General features: G+C 39.5%; 3 protein-coding genes and 1 long non-coding RNA gene across 5 annotated transcripts in view; 1 reads left to right on the forward strand and 3 right to left on the reverse strand.

Moving 5' to 3' along the window:
* The first annotated feature begins 1,578 nt into the window (after positions 1–1,578).
* LOC6528957 overlaps positions 1,579–26,249 on the forward strand; it is a 60,696-nt gene continuing 36,025 nt past the window's right edge. The window contains exons 1-3 of one of the 2 annotated variants that reach the window (XM_039370384.1): positions 1,579–2,009; positions 15,872–16,012; positions 23,863–24,580. In XM_039370384.1, coding sequence (XP_039226318.1) covers positions 24,511–24,580 — 70 coding nt within the window. In that variant the 5' untranslated portion in view covers positions 1,579–2,009; positions 15,872–16,012; positions 23,863–24,510. The remainder of the gene's footprint in view (positions 2,010–15,871; positions 16,013–23,862; positions 24,581–26,249) is intronic. The other variant, XM_002089953.3, reaches the window with a different exon arrangement.
* On the reverse strand, positions 2,230–3,852 carry LOC26535593. The gene is made up of 5 exons (XR_001454403.3): positions 3,566–3,852; positions 3,419–3,508; positions 3,200–3,344; positions 2,986–3,126; positions 2,230–2,912 (listed from the first exon to the last, which is right to left on the reverse strand). It is a non-coding gene; the product is annotated as an uncharacterized LOC26535593 (long non-coding RNA).
* On the reverse strand, positions 4,914–6,657 carry LOC6528955. The gene is made up of 5 exons (XM_002089951.3): positions 6,507–6,657; positions 6,351–6,455; positions 5,903–6,301; positions 5,313–5,644; positions 4,914–5,261 (listed from the first exon to the last, which is right to left on the reverse strand). Exons 1-5 carry the CDS (start codon positions 6,539–6,541, stop codon positions 5,008–5,010), a joined length of 1,125 nt encoding a protein of 374 aa, XP_002089987.2. The 5' UTR covers positions 6,542–6,657; the 3' UTR covers positions 4,914–5,007.
* On the reverse strand, positions 20,949–22,385 carry LOC6528956. Its single transcript, XM_002089952.3, has 3 exons — positions 21,729–22,385; positions 21,372–21,667; positions 20,949–21,313 (listed from the first exon to the last, which is right to left on the reverse strand). Exons 1-3 carry the CDS (start codon positions 22,283–22,285, stop codon positions 21,102–21,104), a joined length of 1,065 nt encoding a protein of 354 aa, XP_002089988.2. The 5' UTR covers positions 22,286–22,385; the 3' UTR covers positions 20,949–21,101.

A 26,249-nucleotide genomic window follows, 5' to 3' on the forward strand; every position in this document is an offset into this window, starting at 1 on the left:
ATGGATTTCGAGAGTTGTCAAAAAAATTATCAAAAAATGTATGCAAGGATGCTTAGTGCGCTGACCAATAAGTTAGTAATAAATGGATATTCTATTTTTAGCTGCGAAATGCTCGGGGCATATTTTCAACTGTTTTCCTGGGAAAGTTGTAGTGCATCATAAATTAAAGCACAATATTTAAATTTGTAATTGACCGACCTTAAAATGCAATCTTTTTTTCTCGCGCAACAATAAAAAATCGGAGTATTGTATACGTAAATTGCGTGTTTTTATGACAACCGCGGGTACGAAAGTCCCCCGGCATTTTTTACAACCTGACACCCTCCATCCTTTTGCGAATTACGCTTTCATTTGTATGCAGGGATGCGGTGCCCTTCTATGTGATTCTCATAATTACATTAAGCATATTAAAGCTCGCCGTCGTCTGAGTCGCTGCTTCTTCTCCATACACATATATGAACATATACATATAAATATACATATATCGCACAACTCGCGGCTTTCCCTTTGCTCAGGGCCAACTAATAACGTGTCATAAAAGATTTTCCTTACTTTAAGTAGGCGGGAGTCAGTCGGTTATGTGGCATAGAGCGCAGCATATTGAAACATCTTAAAACCTTACGAAAGGTGGGGTAATACCGTAATTCACGAGTGAGGGAGGTCCTTTATAGGGGCTTACCCTAATTCCTTGACTTGGCACTAAGCAGTAAATGCATTATCCCTAATTAATGTCAATTAATTAAACCTCACCCAGCGATTTAGTTTGCAAATGAAAATAGATTCCCAGTTAAAAGGTATTATGAAAAATATGACTTGTTTCATTAAGACTTTCATTGATTGTTTATTGCTTTAATTGAAAACCGAAATTCCTCGACTGTCAGATATCTGTTCCTCAACTATTGAGGATGCAAGGGAAAGAGTAAAAAAATCGTTTTTAACTTATCAATATTTATTTGAAAGATTTTAACAGATCGATGGAAGTTGACAAACTTGCTTAGCCTGGGAGTCTTTAGAATCCGCTTGCTTAACTTTCCAGCTTTTATAGTTCCTGATACCTAGACGTTTATATGGTTAGATTTTTACAAAGAAATAAATAATTACTTAAAATTACAACTAAAGATGTTTGTGTAGCTTAGGTTTAAATTATTTTAATCACAAAGGTTTCACTTATGTTATTACCTGCAGGAGTAAGTATGTGAAATAATTTCCCTGTATTTTAACAGTGTTGGGACAAGCTACCGTTTATTTATTCGAACTCGTTAGGCGAACATATATTTCTAACATTAAAAACTGTAATCAATATGTATAGAATATAGATGTATATAAATAATTTCTAAGAAAATTAAAACAAAAAGAAATATTTTGGTTATTATGAAAGAAAAACAAGTAAACCAATTTCAGAACCCTTCCGAGCGTTAAATATTACTGGGCTCTCTCTCTACGAAGTCCTTCGTTAAGTTGAGAGAAAATGTCCTGCCAAAGAGCGAAAGAGAGGGAGCATGCAAAAAGCCGAGTCGCCACGAAAGCAATTCCTTTCTGGGGCGATGCTGGCTACGATGACGAGAAAAATCAGCAGTTTCATTGATAACGCGCAACGAATTGGATCTCAGGCAAACGCCGGCCAGCTGCACTGTCAAAAAAATTCGTTAACGGGGCTGCAAGTTCGTAGACAAAGAAATAAAATGTTTCATCGGTCTTAATGCGCTATATCGTGTTTTGCTTATAAGTAATGCTGACATTCTACCAAGGTCTAGTTTCTCGAACCGATGCGCTGTTCATTGATTCTTCGTTCGTATTTTCGCAGCGCGTGTGTTTAATTATATAGCTTCATGCGGATTACTGTGCCAATGGCAAAAGCAACAACGAAACCAGCAAATTAATTTAATCGTGTACAATCTGCATGTGGCTACCAATTTGAGTTTCCCCTCAAATTGGCGCGATAATGATATAAACACAAAGACAACTGAAATCGAATAAAGTTCGCAAAATGTCGGCAATTCAAAATGATAGTAAGTAACGCATCCCAATTCTGAGGTTTTGACAAATATATTATTTTTGTACATTAAAAGTTTTAAAGAGATCCCCTGCTTTACTGCGTTTCAATTAAATTCACATTTAAAATTAATCAAATTGAGAGCACCCACAAAATGGCCACTAATTAGTTTGTGCCTGCTTTGACCATTGGCCCTTTAGGAATGCTCATGACCCTCGCTTGGCAAAACATTAAAATTTAAAAATCCAGCCATTTATTTTGGTCAAACGAAATACAAGCAGGCAATATAAGGCAATCGACCCAATTAAATATCAGGCAACGGGGGCGAGTCGCGTCATATTTTTGTTTTCTGGGTATTTCATTTTAAGCGCCGACATTTTTATTACAATTTTTTCAGCAATTTTTTCGACCCCTGTACATTTATCTAAATACGCAGGGTGTACTGGTAACACCTCCCAACAATGTTTTGTTGTTTTCCAGCTCGGAGAGACGTTCTTGGTTGATTCTGGGGCCTTGTACAGTGGTCGTCCAGTTGGCGTCACATAAATTAATATGTACTTCCAGCAAGCTTCCCGCTTTGAAGGGCTGACAGTGACTTAATGAGCTGCGGAAGTTAATGTGCAACTTGGCTCAGACTCGTTTCCATTTCTGTTGGCAGATTTATTTGCATATTTGGGTTAATTCGGCCTCCCATTTTTTTTCGCCGCCCATTTTTAGCTTGTTTTCAGTTCACTGTTGTTTTTCTGACCCACTTTTGGCCTAATTAACTATTACCATTCTTTATATTTATTTGGTCCCCAAATAAATTCATTTGCTTTAAGTGTAAAAAGGTACATTTATTATTTTTATATTATTTAGTATAACATATTCCATATACTGGGGTTGGTAGAGAGAGAGAGAGAGAGCTCTAAGTGTTGATCTGCTTTCAATACGGGAAAAGAGTTAAATTTTAATTAGCAGTATGCATACGCAGACCATTGAAATAATCTCACCAGTATTATAGGTTATAGTGTTTTAGTATTATTTTCGCTTAAGTTTGTCCGGGAAGTATGAATTAACGTATAACATAACCATATATATCCCGCGAACTGGGGTTGGTATTCAGTTGAGTCCAGAGAGCTTTAAGTGTTGATCTGCTTTCAATACGGAAAAAGAGTTAAATTTTAATTAGCAGTATGCATACGCAGACCATTGAAATAATCTCACCAGTATTGTAGGTTATAGTGTTTTAGTATTATTTTCGCTTATGTAAGTTCGTCCGGGATGTATGAATTAACGTATAATATAACCATATATATCCCACGAACTGGGGTTGGTATTCAGTTGAGTCCAGAGAGCTTTAAGTGTTGATCTGCTTTCAATACGGGAAAACGAGTTAAATTTTAATTAGCAGTATGCATACGCAGACCATTGAAATAATCTCACCAGTATTATAGGTTATAGTGTTATAGTATTATTTTCGCTTATGTAAGTTCGTCCAGGAAGTATGAATCAACATAAGTAAGTGTAAAAAGACTGCAAAAAATTGCTTCTGTAAGGCACGAAATTTAAAATACTAAATATAACAAATACTTGCTCATGATTGAAGAGTATTCAGTGATGGTGCTACCATTTACCAGGAGAAAGAAAAGAGTCTAGTCATCTGTGTGTTTCTGAGTTGGTGTTTACGATATAATACGACTTTTCCGGTGGAAAGAATATCACTTTGAGCTTAAGAATAATTTTAAAAAACGAAACTTTGTTCTTAAAACTAGCCGAGAAATTTAAATTTTGTAAGGCAACCGAAAATCACTTAGAATTTGGAGTTCATTTCCGAAGGTGTTGCTAGTTTGAACTTCAGGAATCAACTGAATGGTATTGTCCCCGTTCCTAGTTAGGTAGAGAAATTCGATTGACAGAAAAAGTCTCAGCACATGTGATTACTTTTTTTTCAACAAGGTTAGACAGAGCTATACATAGACTTTCATTGCCTACTGAGAATACTGAAAGTGAAATGTATCAAATAACTTCTGAGTTTTGTGGCATCACAATGGTGAACCCACGCGCTATGCCACACGAAAATACGAGAAAAGTGCAAACACATTTAATTAATAGAAAGGGCGTTTCTCGCATAAACACGTTATCCGCTCTTCAGCTAGTTTTCTTTTATTTCTAATGTATTTCTTTTTATGAGGCGAGAGGAGGAAATCTTTAATAAAAGCTCAATAGATCGCCTGAAAATCTTTTGGGAAAATTATTCTGCACGACACTGGCATTGCTCAAAGTCATGGCCCTCCACGTTAGTTCCCTATTTGTATGCTTAAGTTCATTAGAGTCGGTTGGCAAATATTTACCAGAGTTCGCAATTTTTGCTTGGCTTTTTGCTACGGTTTTTCTTCTGGCTGCAAGCAGCAAACATCATTAAATTTAATTTGCTGCCAATATTGAACTTATGCTTGTGTGTGCGGAATAAACAAAAAGGAAAAGGGCCGACGAGGAAAGTCAGATTTAGTATAAAAAAACGCTACAGTCGACTTTCACATACCCGTTACTCCGCTATTGGGAGTGCGAACGTAAAAAATTAACATTCTTTTGGCATATCGATAGAAATTAGTAAAGAAAAAATTTCATTTGTGGGAGAACGAGTTGGAGTAGTTCCTGACAGCTCGACTTTCATAACGTCTGACATGGCCAGATCGACTCGGCTTTTGATTCTGAACGAAGAATATATATACTTTATAGCGTTGGGAACGCTTTATTCTACCTCTTACATGCTTTTCAAGGAATATAGTCTACCCTTTAGCTCAACGAGTAACGGGTATATATTAATTATAAGTATAAGACAAAACAAAGTTATAGTGTACAAAGTATAGCTAAGTCGAGTTGTATTGGAAACATTTTTGGCTTGTAAATTAACAATAATAAGCAAAACAAAATCACATTTACGATTTTACAACACATATCATAAAGGTTATTTTTATTACGGAATATTCGTAAGGTTTACAAAGATAAAGTACACAAAGATTACAAACTCCTTAAGAATCATTAAGAGAATATATAAGGTAAGATATGTCTTTGTTCGTTGGACAAACACATGGCTCCAGTTCACCGAAAATTGATTCCAGAGTTTTCTGAGCACTTTCCAGGACGACAGACATCTCAGTAGTTTTGAACAATCTAATGGGAAGAATTCGATCCCCATTTGAATAATGCCAGTTTTTCATGTCAAGATAAATCCGTTTCATAAAGCCCTTTTTCTTGTTGTCCCTCTTTATCAACATATTTAAGCCTGTAAAGTTAAAGTCTTTTAAACCTCGTTCAAATTGCAATTCAAACTTACGATTTTCTTCTGCAAGGTTGGCCATTTTTTGTTCGAACTTAGCCGTGATTGTCATGCCTACTTTCCTACGACCGGACAGAAATGTGTGAATGAATTCAAAATGATCTGGATCTCTCGTATTCAAAGACATGGTAGAATACTGTCGAGCGCTACAAAATCCGCGATCATTAAAGCCGGGATATGGTATATCCGTGAAATGTAACGTGGCCGTAAACGCTTTTCGGCCTTGTGCCACTATTGACAATGTTTTGCTCATTTTGTAGCAAGCTTGAGCATTATAATATCGAAAGCCAAATGTTGACATCAGCTCCTCCAACGTTTTCAGGCAAGTGCTAGAAAAATGTATGGGATCGAAAGATTAAATGATCATTTATTAAATTAAAATACTTTCAGTGTAGAGTCTGTGAGCACCGAGCACAATACCGCTTAGGAATTATTTAAAGTAAATGATACAATAGTAAAAAAAATGTTGATTAACAAAATGATCTATTTACATATATAGGAACAACAAATAGTTGGATAAATAATTGGATCCGTGTGCAGTGCTTTTATATCTTCTAAACCATATAACCGAATGACCAATCACTTACCCCGAGTCTCGTATAGTGTAAACGCCAGGCAGCATATCGGAATCCTTGGTCGAGTGCAAGTACTTGACCAAAGTGTGAATGAGGTCCTTTGCCAAAGTATTCTGCACGCTCTTGAGCATGGTAAGGTCAAAGATGTGTTTTCGCGACCACCAGCCCCGATAGAGGGTCTGAATCAGGGTGGCAGACGTCTCGTAATGGGCCAAGCTAGCCGACTGCAAGGCCGTTTCGGCAACATAGAGTAAATTTCTCTGAGCCTGGAAACGACGCCACCATTTTTGAATAATTACCGCAGACTTTTTAAGTTTTCTTAAATGATCGCGAACTAGCCACCTGTGAAAATAACGCTGAATTGTGCGAGCCGCCTTGAACTGCTTGTAGTCCAAAAGAACACTCTGTACTCTATTTAAACTTATTTTATTGCGAATTTACTGTTACGACAATTACTTACCTTGTTAAGTTGGAGGATAAACTAAAGCATTTTCTTTGCAGAAACTCTTCATCTAGATTTTCGCATTGGTCATCTTCAAAAGTAACTGACGAGTTACTCAATTGTCTTTAAAGAAAATAATATTACAATAAATTTCATTTGGTTAGCTATTCTTACATCGAGATGGAGTCATGTGTTGAGGGCCTTGGCATTTTAACATAAAATATAAAAAGCTCTTCCAGAGATAGTGGTTATACTACTATAATGTGTAAGACTCGTCTGTTTGAATGTCACTAAGAATCAAAGTCTTTAGACTTTTGGCATAAAGAAGTGTTGACAATCAAGTCAAGGCTTATTGGGATGTGGTAACCACGCTTTAAAAATTGGATTGGATTGCGGAATATTCTCTGTTTAATCAAAGATTCTGTTCTCAAAACGTGGCTAAGAAATATCATAGTACACACAAGTCTTTCATGTAAGTAACGAGAACAAGGTAAAAGTCAAGTCAAGTAATAAAGGTAAAAGTCTTTAAAGATATTAAATGTTTGGTATTTAGACCCGTTACTGCTACAGTAAGAGAATATACTACATTTTTTGAAAATGTGTGCTTTTAAATAGACAAGGATCGTATATTAAGAGGGTATTAGTTTAAAGTATCAGACAGATTCGGTTCCGATCTATTACTGTATATTTTTTTAAGGCAGGATCACTAGACCCGACTTGTCTGGTCATGTTTAGGAACACCTGTTTCATCTTACACTTAAAAAAAGAATATAAATCCCTTTTCTAAAACTATAAACTGTAAAAGGTATACTGGAGACATTACAAGGTATGTATCAGGTGGAACGTCGCGGTTTTCGTGTCAGGGGCAAATAACCGATGTACCTTATTCCGTTTCCTTTGCCGCTGCCGTCAACACAACAGAATATTGTCAGTTTAATTCATTTTTAATGCTGAGCCGACTTACTCGATATTCTCTTGAAAGCGCAACTTTGCCACTCAATGCAATCATTTGCCAATGCACTCGAGGGCTTCGCCGAAAAAGGCGGAAATCAAAAGTTAAAATAAACTTCGTTGTCCTTGCCGTTATTGTTGCTGTCCTCTTCTGGGGAGCTCCTTATAAAGTTCCAGGATATCCCGTTGTTGTCTTCGGTGCTCATTTTTCGTCCTTATGCGGCGCGCGTTCCCCTACCAGCCCTACTTATTCTCCTTTCGTGCCGCTCCTTCTCTCTTGTTTAATGTTTCATTTATTTGTTCTCTCTTACCGAGGCACGAAAAAGGACTCGAGGAGTGGATGTTGATGGAGCCAGGAGCCAGGACTACTGGGTATTGCATTGTACTTGGGTCCGCTGTTTTCACTATTTGACGCTTGTTTACTCATTTCCGGTTGCCGCTTGCATTGTGTTTCGTCCGGAGGACATTGCCGTGCCTTGTGGGTCCTCTGTCGTCTGCGAAGACTGCTGCACTTTGTAGCCTGCATTACGAAAATGGTTTAACGTTGGTTCGGCAACTAGAGCCAGGAAATCCTTTCATATTTAACAAGGCGCACAGCGTCACCCGCTAAATGAAATATATACCGAAAAATTTGCAAGCTGAAAATGTATTTATATATATTGTTTTGATTTCGTAAGATCGATTGCATACTTGTAACTTGTCTAAAGTTTACTGTAGCTTGAAAGGGCAAACATTTTTTATTGTTGGTTTGCCATAAATACTCCATAATTTCTTATCAATTAAAACATCTGTTAGACCTTTTGATATTGTATCAATGTTTTAATTTCGGTTTTGACCTTATAGAACGAAATAGAATTCACAGTTTCTTTAAATTGAAATTAAAAGAATTCGAAATCAAATGCACCGTAAGTAAAACTCAAGGCTAAACTAGGTGAAATCGCCTGCGGCGCACAAGCAAAAAACTTTGTCGGTTTGCGCTTCTAATTTGTCCCAAGGCAAAGGCAATCAATCAATATTCATCAAAATGCTATTTAATTTGAATGCAACCGCCTTGCGACATGACGCCGTCACGTCCTTGTCCTTTATCCTGTAGTTGTGGGGTCTTTTCTTCGTTCGTAAAAGTGCTACCCCGTCAGACAAGGAGGCACGTAACTTTCATTACTCTCCGAACTTGGCGACAACGCAAACTTTGAAGTGGCTGGATCGGGGCTAAAGAGCTGCACCAAAGTGACGAACAGCTCTACTATTCAGCTCAAATTTCAATTTATCAGACTGCTCCAGTTCCAGTTCCATCTTTATCATCTGGGCCCTGGCATTCCTAAAATTCGTTGAATGCTCTAGACGTGAATATTCTAGACTCGCAATGCTAATTGTATCTGCCGAAAACTGCAACCTCCTTCTCATCGGAGAATTTTCCGCACGCATCTAAATTGGCCAAGAGAAAACTCTTCGTTAACCTGATTTCGCAGAACAAACAGTGGTGCCAAATGTAGAGGTATACATTTTCCTAACTGCATTTGTATGGCTCACACATGTAACGAGGAAATAAAACATCAATTGCTGGCCCTTTTTGGTAGAATACTTTATTGGTTCATTGATGAGCAAAAAGAAAAAAGGGTCAGACGGGTTCTGACTTTCAAATTGCCAGCTGTAAATTTGAAGTTGGCCCAGACAACCCAAATAGGTAGGATTACGTGTATTGAACATGGGGCGAGCATAAAGTTGCAAGGGAAGGTAAGGTGGAACAAATTTAATCAATATTCAGGTGAGATAAGTTGAAAGAAATAAAAAGCATGTGTGCCACTTAACATCTTAAATCAGATGGTGTGGTACAAATTTCTGAAGAATAAATTTGAGCTTCTGTTATAATTTTGTTTGCTAATAAAGAACAGCGAAAAATTAAATTTGAGGTAAGGAAGTCACAAGATAAAGATATATTTTCAGGGCCTGGATAAGCATTAAGTTTTAAATTTAGTTTTCGCGAGCTCTGAGTTACACCTCATTGTTTTAGTAACATGCGTGCGAAATTATATGGGCTCTCACAGCGATATAGTAATTTTGACTGCACAGACGTACTTGCAAAGTGGGCGAACAAAAATTCTTTAAGCCCAAACAGAATGTCCTAGCTTTGGATGTTAAGACCACTTACTGCACGCCAAAAGCAGTTTACATGGGTATGTATTACAGTGCCAGCTAGCTGTGTGGATGTAAATATATATGTGGTATGGCGCATTACAGTGGTTCATAAATACGCTCGCACATAGAGCCACTTATATGTACATATACACAACAAGGACAACGACACATGTTTTGGGTTTTTGGCCTCGGAGCCAGCTTGAAGGCATCATTCAGAATCTGTGCTCTTGTATGCGGTGTTAATAATGCCATTGATGTGTGTTGAGGACAGATTCAGACTACGACAAGCCAAGTACATGGGCAACCGAAAGCAACCAGTAGTCGTGTTCATTTTTGTTCTCCTCGATCTGACTACTACAGATGCTGCTGAGGTCTGCAAAAATGTTGGCAAATGTAAACGGAATTTCTGAGCAAACAGAGTGCCGAAAGCCGTTTCCAAAACTTCAGCTAAGTGCATTAGATGGTGATTAAAGAAATTAATTTGTACCGTCCTCTAGATTAATACGTTTTTCTTACCATTTTATTCCATTACGGGAAACACTCACTCTTTTTAAGTGTTAGTGTACCGTACCAATATAGATTAGGTACTTTTTTAATATATCAGGTAGTTACAGCACAATTTTACTTTATGCATTAAAAAAGCAATCGTTTTAATAAATTGACGTCCGACCTTAAAATTGAAGCCCCTAAATATCTTTGTCATTAAGTAAAATAGAATCCCTCAACTATTCGCATATAAACAAATACGCCGCGTTGAGCAATTTTTTATGGGAAGTAGGTGGTCAGTTGGTCAGGTGGGCAGTTGGCTTTAATGGCCTGTCGCTACTTTGCAAAGCTTTGCCTCGGAAACTGGGGCACGAAGAAAAGTAAGTCTATTAACGGCAATGACAAAGCACGCGAAAAGCTAATAGAGATACGGCCCAGAAGAAGGAAAATAAGCCGAAAGTGGGGTTGTTAAGTAGTTTGGCAAGTCTATAAAAATGTATTAACTGCCGTCGAGAAGGAGAGGCGAAAATAAAGTCATAAAGCCAAGTGGTAAGTGCGGAATGGATGGAAAGCGAGGTGTGGTCCCAGACACAATGGCCGTAATATGATAATCATTGCGTAGTCCACACGCTCCTTGCTTTTAGGGGCGTGTGAAAAGTGGGTAAATGATGCAAAGCAAACGGGAACGAGACCGTGCCTAGGCCAACGGCAAATCCATTAAACCCTTATGATGCATGAGTACAAATAAACTGAGTGAAAGCCGACAGACAATGGAAATATCAGGGGGCTGGAGGGGTCGTAAACAAAAACCAAAGAAAAACGCAGAAAATCGTTGGGGAGCCAAAACATCTGGGCGCAAAAATAGGGCGTGTCAAAACATTTGCGAGAAACGAGCAGTAACCACAAACCGAAGCGTTACCGGCATGCTGAAAGTGGTAGAAAGCAGGAGAAAGGTTGTCGGGGAGACAGCCCGCAAAGTGAGCAAACACTCGAGTGAAGTGGTTAGCTGGTTAAAAAGCTTCTCATCTGAGTGGGTGACAGTGCGAACGCGAGCGCCGCCGGGCCAAAGCTCAGTCAAGTGCAATGGCAAATAGGCCCAGATGCTCTTCGTCCTTGGCTGAAACTATAAACAGATGTTGGAAAGAAGATTAGTTTGATCACGTCGCAACAAGTGTGTAAGTGGGCCAATTGGCTTGCAAAAAGGCTAAACCATGCGAGCTATATTGAAACGCACTGCCTTACATTAAATATATCTAATTCGGAAAAAAATATACATCTTCCTATTACGATACCCATGTCACAAACCTCAAAATGTTTTTTCTATTAAAAAAATATTTATTTATCTATTTCGATATTAAAATAAAATCTGTCCATGAAGAAAATTAATAAATAAAGTTTGCAAGGCAAACAAAATTGTATGTAAACATAACCCTACAATTGCTGCATCCGTAAAATGAAAATATTAAATACTTGTTTTTCTATTTTTTTTTTTGAGGCACAAATTGTTTATGTTATTACAAATCTAAATTATTTGGCTAACCGTTTCTATGAAAACTAATATGTTATTTCCAGTTAAGCGGTCTTAAGCGTTATATGCCAATTAGATTTTAGTTCGGCTTAAGGACCGTACTGCACGTTCAATGTTTTAAAAGAATCTTTCTCAGAATTAATTCACATAACTTTTTTTTCCTTACTACGGGCACCTGTCTGCTGTCTTTCTTTATATCTGGCAGGCACATATAAAGTTTCAATATAAAACCAAAAAAAAGGACAAATGACCGAATATAGTGGGCTGCTACTGCGGTTCAGATTTCAATAGCCGAATGCATTTGCAGCATTTTCTACAATGAAAGGGATACCAAAGAAATAACAACAATACAATGTACGATACTTCCGCTTTTTTGCTGCTTCTGTGCAACCAACTGGATTTTGCACAAATACAACCTAAACGCGAGGTGGTCGGAAAAACAGGAAAACCGGCAGAGGGCCGAGAAGAGATACTTGCATTAGAGTCCTGAGCGGCACCACCGGGCATCTAACTAACAAAGGCAAGGATTTTTTATTTCTGAAAAATACCAACATACATACCCGAAAGCTCGAGGCAAGCGAAGAAAGTTTAAATCAACTTGTGGAAACTTAGACAATTTTATAAACATGCATACGACTCCGAGGACTCTGGCAAGATAAGTCCCCATACATATAGACGTACAGCCGCAGTCGTAAAAGTGGTAGCGAAGGAAACACGGACTTATGTGCACTGAAAAGAGTTTTTAAATATATGTATATGTATTTAGTTAGCAGGATCTATAAAAAATACAAGTAATGATTTCTGTGGAAATTGTTAACAGTTATCCCTTGATCAAATGAAAGTTATTTTTTGGTTTCCACAGCTGCATCTTAACCTATATTATTTGCTGATGAAAAATATTTTTTTCTGTGCTACCACATGTACAGGGTATATTGCACATACGAGAAGTACAAATTTAAAAGTAAGCCAAGCCGCATCTCGCGCTATCTGCGGATGCTTTTCCCGCCTTTCACGTTTTTCCTTGGCCAACCCACAGACACATCTTGTTATTGTTGTACGCTGGTGCTTATGCAAATTCTCGCCCTGTGTGTTGGGGCAGCGCCAAAAGGAAGATACGTGCTTTATATATATTCATGAATGTATGAATATCTTGCCTGTATAAACAGAGTAACTGAATAATAATAACAACAGCCGCCGCCATCGGGCGGCGAGACCCGAAAACTTGAAAGAAATGTCGCCAGCAGAAAAAGTTGTTCACATCAGGTAGCAGGAAATATATGACAGAAATAAGTATAACGCGGCTACACCTTTAAACGCTTTAGATTAGGACGAGCTGTGGGAATAAATCAGTGTGCATGGGCTAATGCTACACTCGTACGAGCGTTGAGTGGAATATCAGACGTGGGTATCCAAAATTCCTAATATTTCATATGGCTTAGGTCAGCCAGACTACAAGAGATAGCTTACAAAGTTTTTAAAATCTTAACTGCCCATTGATGAGCCACAACGGGGTGTATGATAAATTAAAAGTAAAACTATCTTCTAAGCTAAAAATAATAAAATAATAATAATATCATTTGAATGCTACGCCTTATTTTTCAAATCCTTGAAATTTACGTTTTTTCCAAATGCTTGTCAATATGTCAATGAAAGCGTGTTAGAAGGGACTAAAAATAGCAGCAAACAAGCCCAAACATATTGTGCTTTTAATTTTCTAACTCACTTACCACTGGGGGACAGGTCAGGCATCCGTGGGCTATATCCTTGTGCCCCTCCACACTTGCCATTCGGTTGCACGTTGAAGCGTGAAACTTGTGCACTTGTCACAAAAATGCTGCCCGTCAGCTTTCGTTTTATTCCTTGTGGTTGACTGTGCAACAATAACAACACGAAAAACAACAAACGGGAATCCTGGTGGGTTTCCTGGGTGGCGAAAATGTCGCCACATAAATTACCAAATAGAGCAAAACCGAGTTGAACGCATTGAGTTGCCCTGGCAACAAACCGATTGCATTTTACTCGATTTTGCCCCACCGCCGACCTTATGCTCGACCTTCGGGCGTCCCGTCGCATCCTCTGCATTCTTGGCATTAGCATTTTGACGATGCACTCCCCTCTTCATCCCCGTTGTCTGAGTTTTTTCCTCGTTTTCACAGCGCGTGCTGTTGCCACTTGTCTCATTTCGAGCGCTGTCAAGCTGCAGAAAAGTAAGTGCACAGCGCCATCTTGTGGCGAGTAGTGGCTACACCCCACTTCCACTTTCGACCGATTCCGCCCACTTCCGCTTCCTCCGGTGGCGACTGCACTACTGAGTGGATTCTACAAGTCCGCACTTGGATATTGCTCTATTTTTTCCATTCCGAAAGTGATTGCTTGTTGCTCTCTCTGCTTTCTCCGGTGAACTGCTTTTGTTTTCTAATTAATTATGCAGCACTGTGGATTTGCTCTTCAAGAAACAAAACAAGACAGAAAGGATAATACGAAAATTGGAATTTCAAAATATGGGGCCTAGTTCGTGCGTTTCAATTTCACTTGACTTTTAAAAACCTATTAATTAAAAGAACTATTTTATAAACAATTCACATTATATGCTATATCTTGCAAAACGTAGTCGTTGTACGAAGTAATTTTCGATAATGTGCCTGATGTGGCAAAAATAAATAAAAAATAAAAAGAACAAACCTATTTTTAAGTCTTCTGTTCCACTGTGTACTTTAAGTTGCCTTCTCGTGGACACGACTTTTTGTTACTTTCGGTTTGTTTTTTTATGTTGTCTGCCATTTTCATAGTTCATTAGTGCGATGTCCCCTCTTCAAGGCCCCTTTTTTGCTACTTCTGACCAGCACTTTTCTCCCTTTGCTGCTTTTCTGTGTCGGGATTTTCCGTAGCATTTAACAGCTGCTGTCAGACATTAGAAAAATATTTGCACTTTGTTTTCATTTTATAATTTCTTTTGCGACGTCTGCCTCTTCTGGCTCTTAACTTGACAGCAGTTGCAGTTTTGCTTTGGCGGCCCGCTTTTTTTAGTGACTTTTTTCAGACGAGGGGCTGGCATTGATTTTCCTGGAAGGCATATAGTTGAAGCCAGGGTGGCTAATGACTTTAAAGTGTACCAAGATAAGCAGCAGGATGGTGGAGCCACTTTCTTCCAAGGCATATGTAGTGAGTTTTCCACAAGGCAGAAGGAGCTCAACGAGCCAAAGAGCGACGATGACGACGACAACTGAAATTTGTTTCGCCCCCCTACAAAGCAGCTGTAGGTCCCGACACGAGGTCCTTGCAGCCCGCCTCCTTCTGGTGGCTGTTTGCGTAAAATAAACGACAGCTAATAATGCGCACAACGAGCAGCCAGGAGTCGGGACCACGGAGCAGGATGAAAGCAAGAAGAGCAGGAGTCAAGCAGGCCAATCGGGCCCCCATACACTGTACTTTGATGTGGAAGGATAATAAGCTAGCCTTATTCACTTGCATAGTTCCTTGATTGCGAGCAAAGCTAATGTTTAGTTCTTCTAAGGAATTAAATATGAATTAAAATTAAGGGAATGAAATGAGGCGACAATTGTGCCTTTGTACAAATAAACAGCTTGTTTTTTAGTGCCCGAAAATTATGATTGCATTTCTGAAGGTTTCCTCGTTTTGGGCAGTGTGCGACGGAACTTATTCATTGTTTTTCTTCTTTTAGCTCAACCCCCTTTTTCGGTGACTGGGCGTGGCAGCAACTTTAATTGGCACATATGACACAAAACGCGAGCGTGACACACTGTTTGGAGGAGATGGGGCAGTTGGGGTTAAGGGGCCATTGGCACAGGATGGTAAGGACAAAGTTTCTCTCATATGCATAGACACATCTCGAGTGTCGGAAAATCTTTGGCGAGAGGGGTCGTTGCTATAGGGGCTGAAAATGGCTCCCCGGTTGATCTTTTGGCTGGTAGGCGGCAAGCGCGTCCCTATGCAAATGAGCGAGAATGCGGCTAAGACAATGGGCCAAGCTCAAGAGCTAAGGGTCGCGCAGCTTAAGTTTAATTAGACACAGGACTTGTGATTTATTTGATTGTCGCCTAGGCAATAGTTTCCGAATGGTTCTTGGTTTAGCCACTTACAAAGCCCACACCATTTGGCAAAAGCTCTGATCCAAAGTAGTTTCTAAAGTTTCAATCAATAAATATAAAGTCAAAATTGAGCTAGAGGTTTTGCGGATATTATATTAGAGAATTAGAGAAGTAGGCTTTAATAAATTTGGAGAACCCAACTTCTTAAGGAACTTTCGAGAGATAAAGAACACATTTAAGTTTACGCTAACACTGAATATAAAAAGGTATATGATTAGGCTCAGCAAATGGCACTAAATTTAGCAATTGCAATTCAGCTTGTTTTCATTCAACCTGAATTCGGAAAAGAATGTACAAATAGTATTACATTTTGGATATTTTAATTACAGTGGTTTTAGACTTCTATATATGTTGGATAGTCGCATGCAGCTTTTAGCCAGCTTGGAAATCATAATGAACAATAGCATCTGCCATTGGAGAGTCCGCCAACCTCAGTCTCTACGCCAGATTCGTAACGCAACTTTGTCCAGGTAATTTATCAGGCTCATAAAACCAGGTGGAGTTGGGCCGGGTCTCTATGACGGAAAGTGAAGGACGCAAAAGTGGGCACACTTACCTTCTCGAGTCCTTTCTACTGAGAAAAAGAAGTCCTGCAACTGTCTGCTCCACCAAACTTGTCACTGGCATTCCGCCGCTGACATTTACCGTGCAACTCTGCTGCCACTGACAGTTGCATTTATTTACCTCCTTTTGGCCAGGACTCTGGGTCAGACACGAACCCTCCTTTTAGCTCCAGATGGAGCGAAATATGATAGCGATCTAAATGATAACTACCATTAAATGGTTTGACTAAACACCTGAAAGCTTTCAAGCTAAATTTGTCTGTACTTGTGGTTTGGAAATTGTGTTTTGGAAATTAACTAAAAATTCAATTATCCATAAATATTACATGCCCGACAACGACATACCTATACAGTTATCTGCATCGAGTTACAAAAGTTTGTAATTGGTTATAATAATAATAATAAATTGTAGTAGTGTTAATTGGATTGGAATATTAGTCCCGGAAAACATTGGTTTCATATTCCTAATTTGCGAATCTTCTTCACGACAAACAAAAGCTGAAAAAAAGACTTGAGTCCTTACATATTTTAATTGATTTTCTCTTTCACAATTTAATATTCATTTCTTGTATTAAAAAATCTTTAGTTGGAGCCACTGCAATTTACTTGGTTTACAAACCCTTTTCCTTCTCTATTTAACATATCCCACTATTGGTCAGGACAACGCAAGAATATACTACATTTTCCGCTTACTATACAAATTATACATTACGATTTATTATGAGGTGCAGTGGCTCTTGCATTTGCCAATTGCCCACCTGAATGCGTTCTGAAGTGCCTCTTAATCCTGGCTGTCCGGACTTGCCTTGACCAAGGACAAAGTCCCTGAACTGGACTTTTTTGACTGGTGGAAATAAATTGCCAATGGCAACGACAGTCTGATTTCGCCTTTTGTTGCTTGTTTTTCTCATACATATACATAATTATACCCGTTACTCGTGAAGTAACAGGGTAGACTAAACTCAATGAAATGTATGTAACAGGTATAAGGAACCGTATCCGACGGTATATAACATGTAAAGTAAATATATTCTTGATCATTATTACTAGCCAAGTCGATCTGCCCATGTCCGTCTGTCCGTCAAGATCTCAGGAACTATAAAAGCTGGAGAGTTGAGATTAGGCATGCAGATTCCAGGGACGTAGACGCTAGACAAGATTATTGCTAATGTGTAACAATATGCCAGAAAAATTATGAAATTTTTTATTGGCACTTCCACTAGCTGAGCCTGGTGCTCATCTGATAGTCGGGGAACTCGTGTTTTTTTGGTCCCAGCCAGACATTAGTTGATTCGGTTGTTGCAGCTGTTTCTGCTTCAAATCGATGTACTTCCCGTTTCACTTTAAGGAAACGGAAAATAATATTAAAATTGCACTGCTTACAATAAATGGGATTCAAAACGAACTCCAACGTAAACTCGGCACATTTGCCGCTAATCGCTTCCCCACAGACACATTAACAATTTATCTTGCCTTATTTTATGCGAAAAGTTTTCGCCAACCGAGTCAGTGTAACCGCATCGTTCACCTTCTGCCGGCGAAATCGAATCCCCGAAAAGAAAAACATTTGAATTGAAAATCGTGCTGTGCCGAGAAAAAGATGCCAACGACATGCGCATATTTTCAGCACACACAGGCACTTTTCTCAAGGGAAATGCGAGTACGTGAATGCGAGAACATGGTGAAGGGATTGGTTGGGGCCCTCGGATAATGTCTAAAAGCCTTAGGCAGACCTTTGGGTCCTTTGATAAGAGAAGTGTATATTTGGTCGCTTTAGGTGAAAAAAGTTCGATCTGTGCCTTGTTGTTCTGATACAAATGGAGTAGAGACTGATGGGAAAACAGTAAGAGTATTCTCTTTTTTTAAGTTGCTTTCGAATTGTCTTATACCCGTAACTAGAAAACTAAAAGGGTACTAGTCAACCAGTTGTTGGAAAGTTAAAAGTCTTGGTGAGAATCACATTTAATGCAGAAAAATCCTTAGTGAATTCTTAAAACATCGATATCAGCCATTAACTTTGATGTGTAGAATACTAATTTTAAAGTTGATTTTTTTCAATCTTAATACGATGTTAAAAAAGTCCCATGGACAGTTGCTGTGCAATATTTTGCAGCTGCTAGTTGCCACTGACTCGAGTTCAGTCCAATTCATTTTAGTTTGGACCCATCAAAGCCAATAAATTCGTAAATAAAATGTGCCAATAAATGGTTGTCTCCACTTTTAGCAACGCAAGCAGCAAAACTGAAACTAAAGTTAAATTGAATTAAAATTCAGAGCGCTTAATGTGCCGCAAACATACAGGACGCACTCACACACTCGCCTAGATCCGCTGGCAGTCTTCACATGTCGCAGATTTTTCAATAAACTAAACAATTTACGAAAATTGAAGTTTATCTCAATTGTGCAGCTGTTGTTGACAACGCTCCATACACTCGACGTTTTGTCGCCGAGGACTCAATTTGGCAATAAACTGGCACTCAGAGCTCTGGGCCGATTGCCACGCCCTGAACTCCAAACCCAAACCCAAAAGCCAAACCCAAACCGATACTATATAGTATATATGAGGCACGATCCGGGTTCTGTGAAGTGGTGCACAAATGCGCTTAGTTGCTTTATTGGTCAAGCTGTTGTGCGTGGATAAAACCCTTTTAGTGCACAATTGCTATAAATTCGCTTGGCCCATTATATTGCTCGTTGGGTGTGGCTTTTAGGGATGGGGAATTCGGAATTGGAAACGGGGAGACCGGGACCGGAAAATGGCGAGATGGGAACTGGGAGCAGGGGACCCTGCTATTGTCGTGTGGGGAATGGAGCAGCAGAGTCCAAGTCGATGATTTCGATTGACGGAAGAGCTTATTTTAATCTCATTTGACAGCCACGAGCAAAGGAACCCGAATAAAGGAAACTATTCTGGAGCCAACAGCTGTTGTGGGACGGGTCATTTGATAAACGGACATTTGGCCAGAGTCAAAGGGTTAAAATGGCCTGTGGAATGGAATGGCCGCCTCTCGTAATATAATTTGCCATGATTAAGTTGGAAAATTTGCATGGACCGGCCTGACACATTTTGATGACCCAAGCATTTGGTGGCACTCGGCAGTTCAGTGTTAGTTTATGGTCCAATCGGGTCGTCGGCGGGCTCATCTTCATCTCGGTCACTCGCGCACATGTTCTGGTTATACCCATAATTAAGTTTAAGGTTAAGGCCTTTAAATTGAATTCTTTTGTGTCTTCGTCTAATGGACAGTGAATACTCAAGTGAATGGAAACTGAAAGTCCTTACCAAGTTTGTTGCCCAACTTGCTGTGGTAAGTGCCATTTAATTGGATGATTACTGCAAATTGTTTAGCCATGTGGAGAGTAATCATAAAATTATCATGGCCTCCTTTATGAATATAAGCTTATCATTGGATGGACAGCAGCAAATTTAATTTTGTGTAAAGGGGTATGGATAAGCATGCGATTTATATATGAACAATTAACTACATGAATGGCTTACACCTACACGTTCTTGGCTTACAAGAAGAGTATGGAATCGGATGAGTCCTATAAGGGGACTAGAAAAGAATCGGGTTTTAACCCGCGATTTGATTATTTAATACACAGCAGATAGGAATCCTGTAAACTTTCAATTTTTTCTAGCTGGGCAGCTTAATTGCATTCGTGTGTCGGAAGAGCCAGCGCCAGGAAAAATGAGAAGGGCAAATAAACCGTTGAAGGCGACAAAGAGGAGAAGAGGCTGGGAAATTCATTATAGAAGGACGCCTCGACTTAGTGGTAACAGTACGTATGGCAGGCGTCTTAGCCAACTGGGCTCTAGCCAAGCCAATCCACTTCAGCACCTCGGGCTTGTGTTGCGGTTTGGTGCTGGTTAATTTTGCAGTGAAAATTGCTTTGGTATTTACAGTGCACTTGGCCAAAGGCGCATTACGCGCATGCCTCAAGGTCCTCTGGAGAGTCCTGTCCTTAGGGCTCTGGAGCTGCTGCTCGATTCCCAGGATGTTTGCTCTATGCCATTTTCCCCAATCTGCCCCTTTCCCTGCAATCGACGGCTGTTATACATTTTCACGTGCAGTCTGAAGCCTTGATGCTTGATTGTATTTGCCCTCTCGCCCTGTCCGACTTCCAACTGAGACATTCACTCAGTCAGTCATCTGCACGAACTAATCAAGACAGCCACTTAATGCCACAAAGTATGCTACTCGAATTTGTGTAACCGACTTATCTTTAAACTAATTTGTTTCCTAGCCTGGATTGCTTCCTTCTCTCGCAGGACTTATCAACCCAGGGCTGGTGTTGGACTTTCTTTATGGCTGGGGCATTACATTTTCAGCCACGAAGCGACCATAAAACAATGCCGCATAAAAAAGTGACCCCTACTTTTTGCCATCCATCGCTCAACACGCGAAAGTACTCAAAGCGAATAAAACAAAAGTAACTATAATAAATGTTTGCAAATAAATTGCGAGCTGCTAAAAACGCACAGTCATCCACACAAAGGAGAACGGAATTCGTTTTGCTCCAATTTTTGTTGCCTTGACATTAAAAAGTTTAAGCGCCCTGCTTTATTCGTCTTCAGTTGAGGGACAAAATCAGTTTTATGTCGAGGAATTTCAGAAATTTTGTGACTGATGACAGTAAGAAATGGAAATATTTTGTCCGTTTCCTCCGGGCACTCTGAATGGTCAAGTGGAAGGTGGGACAGAGGTCTAAGTTAGATCCGACTGGGTGCCGGGAGTATTGTTCATAAGTATGTAAATCATCCACAAGGTGTTGCCTTAGCTTTATGGACTTCATACGGAAATTAGAAGGAGAGTAAGAAAGTTTAAAAAATATTTAGTTGAAAAATTATTTTATAGTTTTTCATAGGTAAATTTAATTTCATTTGTAAGCTAATGTTTCAACTATTTTCAATACAGCTTCACAATTTGAAGAACCCAGAATGCAAAAGAGATCGAATGTGAAAATAGATCTTCCCAGCACTTACTGAGACAACCTATTGGCACAAGCTATCTTCTTTTACCTGGGGCTTGCAAAAACAATTATATTCATCGGCGGTCGTAAGAAGATCGTCAAGATAGAATTTAGTGCTTTTGTACTCATATGCGTTTCGTGCCATGTTCCTTTTAGCCATAATGCGCTTCACGAAATCCTTGCAAAAGCGATTTCGCATATTTTCTCGCCACACATGCATGCTCATACGGCGTTCTGCAGTAAAATATTGAGTTTTTCTTATCGTAAAAAACAGTATAGGTGGCAAACTTACTGGTTGAATAGTTCATGTACACCTTCTGTACATACTTATCCCTCATCGATTTGTCATATACCAAAATCGTACGCTGCAAGCGCGGTGTCATTCTCTTTGGCAATGTAAGTTCCAAGTCGGGAAGGTTTTCTATAAAGGGTCCCGGATAAGGCGCTTTGGAATAGGTATTTCCCTTTCGGAACTCATGTCGCCTGTCGTTTATGAAAGATCGCTTCATGGCAATGGCTGCTCGGACTCGTCCGTTATGGAAGCGGTAGCCAAAGGTACACGAAAGGTCCTCGATCTTACTAAGTAAGCTGCGAATAAAACACAACGGCAATAAGAATATGGAATGAAAAACCACTTTGAAGGACATACTCAGATTCTCTTAATGCATAAATGCCCGGAAGCAAATGTTCCTTTCGCATTTTGTGGAGCTTTCTGTAAAGCGAACTAATCATATCTTCCACATACTGTATTCGGAGCGACTTCATGCCCTGGAAGTCCTGGAAGTACTGGCGAGTCATCCACCCGCGGAACAGGGCCTGGATCTTGGTGGCCATATCGTGGTGGTACTGGATGATCCTCTGCTGCAACAGCTGCTGCATAAAGGAGAACTTTGACTTGCGCACCCAGAAGCCACGCCACCACCTGCTAATAGTGGTGGCAGCAGCGATCTGCCTTTTAAGATTCCTTCTGGTCAAAAACCCCCTCACATGACACTGAACGGTCCTTGCAGCGTTGAACTGTTTGTAATCCAGGAGGGCAAGTTTCAGTCGACTAGATTGCCCGGAGCAGGAATCCTGACTACTATTTGACTCCAACCAGCAATCGCTCAAAGTGTCCGTGTTCTGACGGCTTCCAGAACTGAATTCGCTAGTGTCATGTGCAATGTGTTTAGAGACTCGCAACACCGAAGGACATTGCAGGAACATGGTCAAGCCTCGTTTTTGTTTATGTTTATTGTTATGTGTATCACTGTGCTGCGGTAATGTGCTCTATGTAGTTTATTTGAATTCTTAAAAAGTATTTGACAGTAATTTCTAAAAAAAAAAACACCTTTCCGAAAAAGGAGCTTAGTTCTGTGCCATAAAATTTACAAGACAGTCTTGTCAAATTATGGCGAATTACACTGATTCAGCTGAAATGTTGGGCTTATTTTCTGTGATATTGCACACAGCATGAGTACGACCATGAGAACTAAGTTATCCCTCCGCTGCGCCACTTGGCCCGCATCTCTTGACTGGTTACTGGTAACTGGTTGGATATAGACACCGCCCTCTCAGCCTTCATCACACTCGGGTCGCATTCCGCTTTTTCCCGCACTACCCACCAAATATGGGGCAGAAACTCCACTCAGAGCCGCAGTCAACCTGTCAGTCAGCCAGGAATCCATGAATACGTGGCGGAGAACCTCCTTTTGAACGCACTTGCAGCTTAAAGGATTTACATTGAATACTGAATGCTGATACTTCATATCAGTTTAGTTTTCCTTCGCTTTCCCTAAAAAAATCGAAAAAGAACGAAGGGCGCAGAGAAAATCTTCGATTTCCATAAGTGAATTTTCCTCGACGCACACAGGCATGTCAACTAGGCAACCCAGCCACCCGGGCGCCTTACACACATGTGTGCCACTGTCCCTGTTCTCGGCAGTCGAAAACGAAATGGTGTCATGTACGAAATGTGAAAATCGTGTTGTACAATTTCATGGCTTGGCTTTTGCCAATTTCCCATGTAAAGTCAGTCGGCTTTTCGTGTGGCGCCAAAGTCGAAATTCCCTTCTCCTGCCCTCTGCCCATGCCAGTTCTCCTTTGCGGTGGCAACTGCGCGTATTTGGTTTGCTAATGGGCAACTTTGGATTTTCAAATCAGTTGGAAAATGCACTGTGCGTGTGTATTGTTTTTCCCAAAACTCCAAAATCCATTGCAGCTTAAAGCGTCCATCAATGATTTAGAACCGTAGGATTCTCCGAGTCGAAGACGGTAAATCCTTGCCTGGGATATTGATTTTGATGATGATTGGAGTTGTTTAGATGGGAGAGATAAACAAGCCACAAATTTAAGAGGATTAAATAAATACATTTCAGTACATATGTCCAAAGTAAAGGAAATTTATGTTTGTATAAATATATATACTTTAAATAGTCGGAAACGCTTCCTTCTGCCTGTTACATACTTTTCAACGAATCTAGTATACCCTTTTACTCTACGAGTAACGGGTATAAAAATGTAAATGCTTTGAAGAATAATGTCAACGGAAAAAGTCAGAAATATGAAATACCGAATTTATATAGCATACTGAACAAAGTATATATATTTATATTTAATAAATATTTATTCAACATTTTAATTTTGAACCAGCCAGCTCCTAAGATTTTATGATAATAACGGAGTCGTAAATTGTGCATAAAATGCAGTGGTATTGCATTGCAATTCAAATTACAATAAATTCAATTATTTATGAGTTTACAACTGGATCTAATTCTATCCCCCTCTGCTCTTCAATTTTGTAGGTTAATTCGGAAGTCGAATCCAGTTCAATCACCATCCAGCAACATTGTGGAATTCCCATACAGGAAAAGAAAAAGCTGGGAGTGAGCCGAAGTCATATAAAATACATAGCAGCAAAGTGGAAAAATTGCGGAAAGCAGGAAATGAATATGCAAAAAAGGGCAGAAGGGATATGAAAAATGCAAATAACCAAATCGAGTTCAATGAGAAATGCAGCTAACTCTAAGCCGAGCGTATTTACACAATTTCACATGCAAGGCAACAGCAGTGGTGTTCAGGTAGTTCGGGGCACACAGGACCTGGTCACAGTCCGAATACAAATGCGACTCACTGTGCAGATAGCTAATTGTGGCTGACTGGTAAACCGAAGAAGCAAAAGCGTCGCATGAAAAATGCATTAAATGCAGCCACAAAATAGAGCAAAGAGTAAAACCAATCAAACGACAAAAAAAGGGAAATTGCACATACTGAGCGCAGAGCAAAACAAAAGAATGACAAAACCAGTTAGCGAATATAAAAATTGATTTCTGCGGTCTGGATAGCGGATATTGCTCATATATGTACGTCAATCGGTTGCAAGGGACGGCGTAACATAAAAAATTAGCTGATTTATAAATAAACCATCGTATTTGTGGGTAAAAGGACATAAAATGCAAAAGCCAGCGCTTAAACTGCGTAGACTCTTCATCATTACCGCAGTTTACATAGCCAGTTTGCCAGGTGAGTTTGTTAAATACGAAAATCAAACACTATCACGCCCTCATCACCTTTAACTATTTGACCACACTCGAGCTTTAATTTAAATTTCCCAGCATACGCAGTTGCCCTGAATTATTAATCGAAAATTATAGCCATGGGAATGGAATGTTGTATTCAAACTGGCAAACAATTTGCCACCCACTGTTTTACTGCTCTTCCCACATCATTTGTGGTTCAATTATGTTTGCGGTTGATGAACCCCGAACGTGTACTTCCTTATTTTTGTTTTTAAAAACGCCATGACAAATCGAATTAGGAACTAAAAAGTGGCGAATAACACATTCAACTTATTCAGTATGGTAATTTGTTGCTGCTTTTATGCGATTTCAAAGTTCTTGTAAGTTTTGGCTATTTTTATTTCTATAACTAATAGTAAATTCATAATGCTTTTAACAAAGCAGATGTACGAATTTCCGCTGTTTTAAATTCATAACTCTATTTGTTTGCAGTCGTTTTTGTTATGAATTTTATATCGGACTGCAATTAAAACTAAAATGACTAATGTTTGTTATTATATTAGTATTATGTTTACCTACTGCCATATAAGCCCATTGTACTATCCATTTAAGCCCGGCTAATTTTCATTGATAAGTTAACGTCCAAAGTTCCCCATTTTAAAGGGCGCTTTATTAATAATTTTACTGGATTTTAATTTAAAATTAGTGCCTGAATGCAGCTTGCATTTAGCTGTTTGTTTGTCACTCTTGACGTTCCCTACCAAATGCAATATGATTCGGATTTCATTTCAGTTTTCTGACTTTACTCTGGATTTTTTTCCAGTCATCGTCTGAAACTCCAGGCAAAATAGCTGCTGCAATGAGTTGACGCTTTGTCTGCGTTTCCGGCAGCTTTAATTTCGTTTCATATTTCTTTGGCTTGTCGGCTTCCCCTCCTGCTCAGCCCGCCATTCATTGTGAGATTGGGGCATAATACAGTTTTAAAAAAGGCGCTCATAAATCCCTGGGATTTTATATTAAAAACTGAAAGATTCAAGCAGCGAAGTACACTGAACTTGGAGAGCCGCCTTTAAAGGCACGGAAGCAACTTCCAATGCAAAGCAATTAATCACAGCAACTTCCGGTTCCGGTCTGGGCTAGATCTACACTTGCATGCTCTTAATTCGGGCCTCGTCCTCCTTCAGCTCGGACTAACTGGAATTTGGCGAAGAGACGTGTGCCATCGCCTACCAGTCTGGTGCACACCCCTTGTATTCCATCGAAACAAAGGGGAAACGGCAACAGGACCTGCTAAAAACTTCCAATCACGTCCCGCGGATCCTTCACTAGACACGCATTTCAATGACCGACATTGAGGCGGGCTTCCAAAAAGTAAATGTCTGGTCGTGGAGCACATTTAAAAAAAATAGGAGGCCCGAAAAGGAAAAGGAAAAAGCTCTGAGCTTATTTAGAGGGCAAAATTGGAAACATTCCTGTAATTAAGCTATTAATTTTTATAAAATGTTATTCTTTATTGCCGTTCAGTGCTGTAAACCCATTACTTATAATGAAAATTATATAAGAAAATGTTGTTTAAAAATTTTGACGATTTATGTTCATTTACTATCGAACAGCATCTCGCATTGCAGTTCACATTGAGGCCCTTTGCACCACAAATGGCTTATTATGTCTTA

This window comes from Drosophila yakuba, chromosome 2L, assembly GCF_016746365.2.
Source record: "Drosophila yakuba strain Tai18E2 chromosome 2L, Prin_Dyak_Tai18E2_2.1, whole genome shotgun sequence".
Classification (NCBI taxonomy): domain Eukaryota; kingdom Metazoa; phylum Arthropoda; class Insecta; order Diptera; family Drosophilidae; genus Drosophila; species Drosophila yakuba.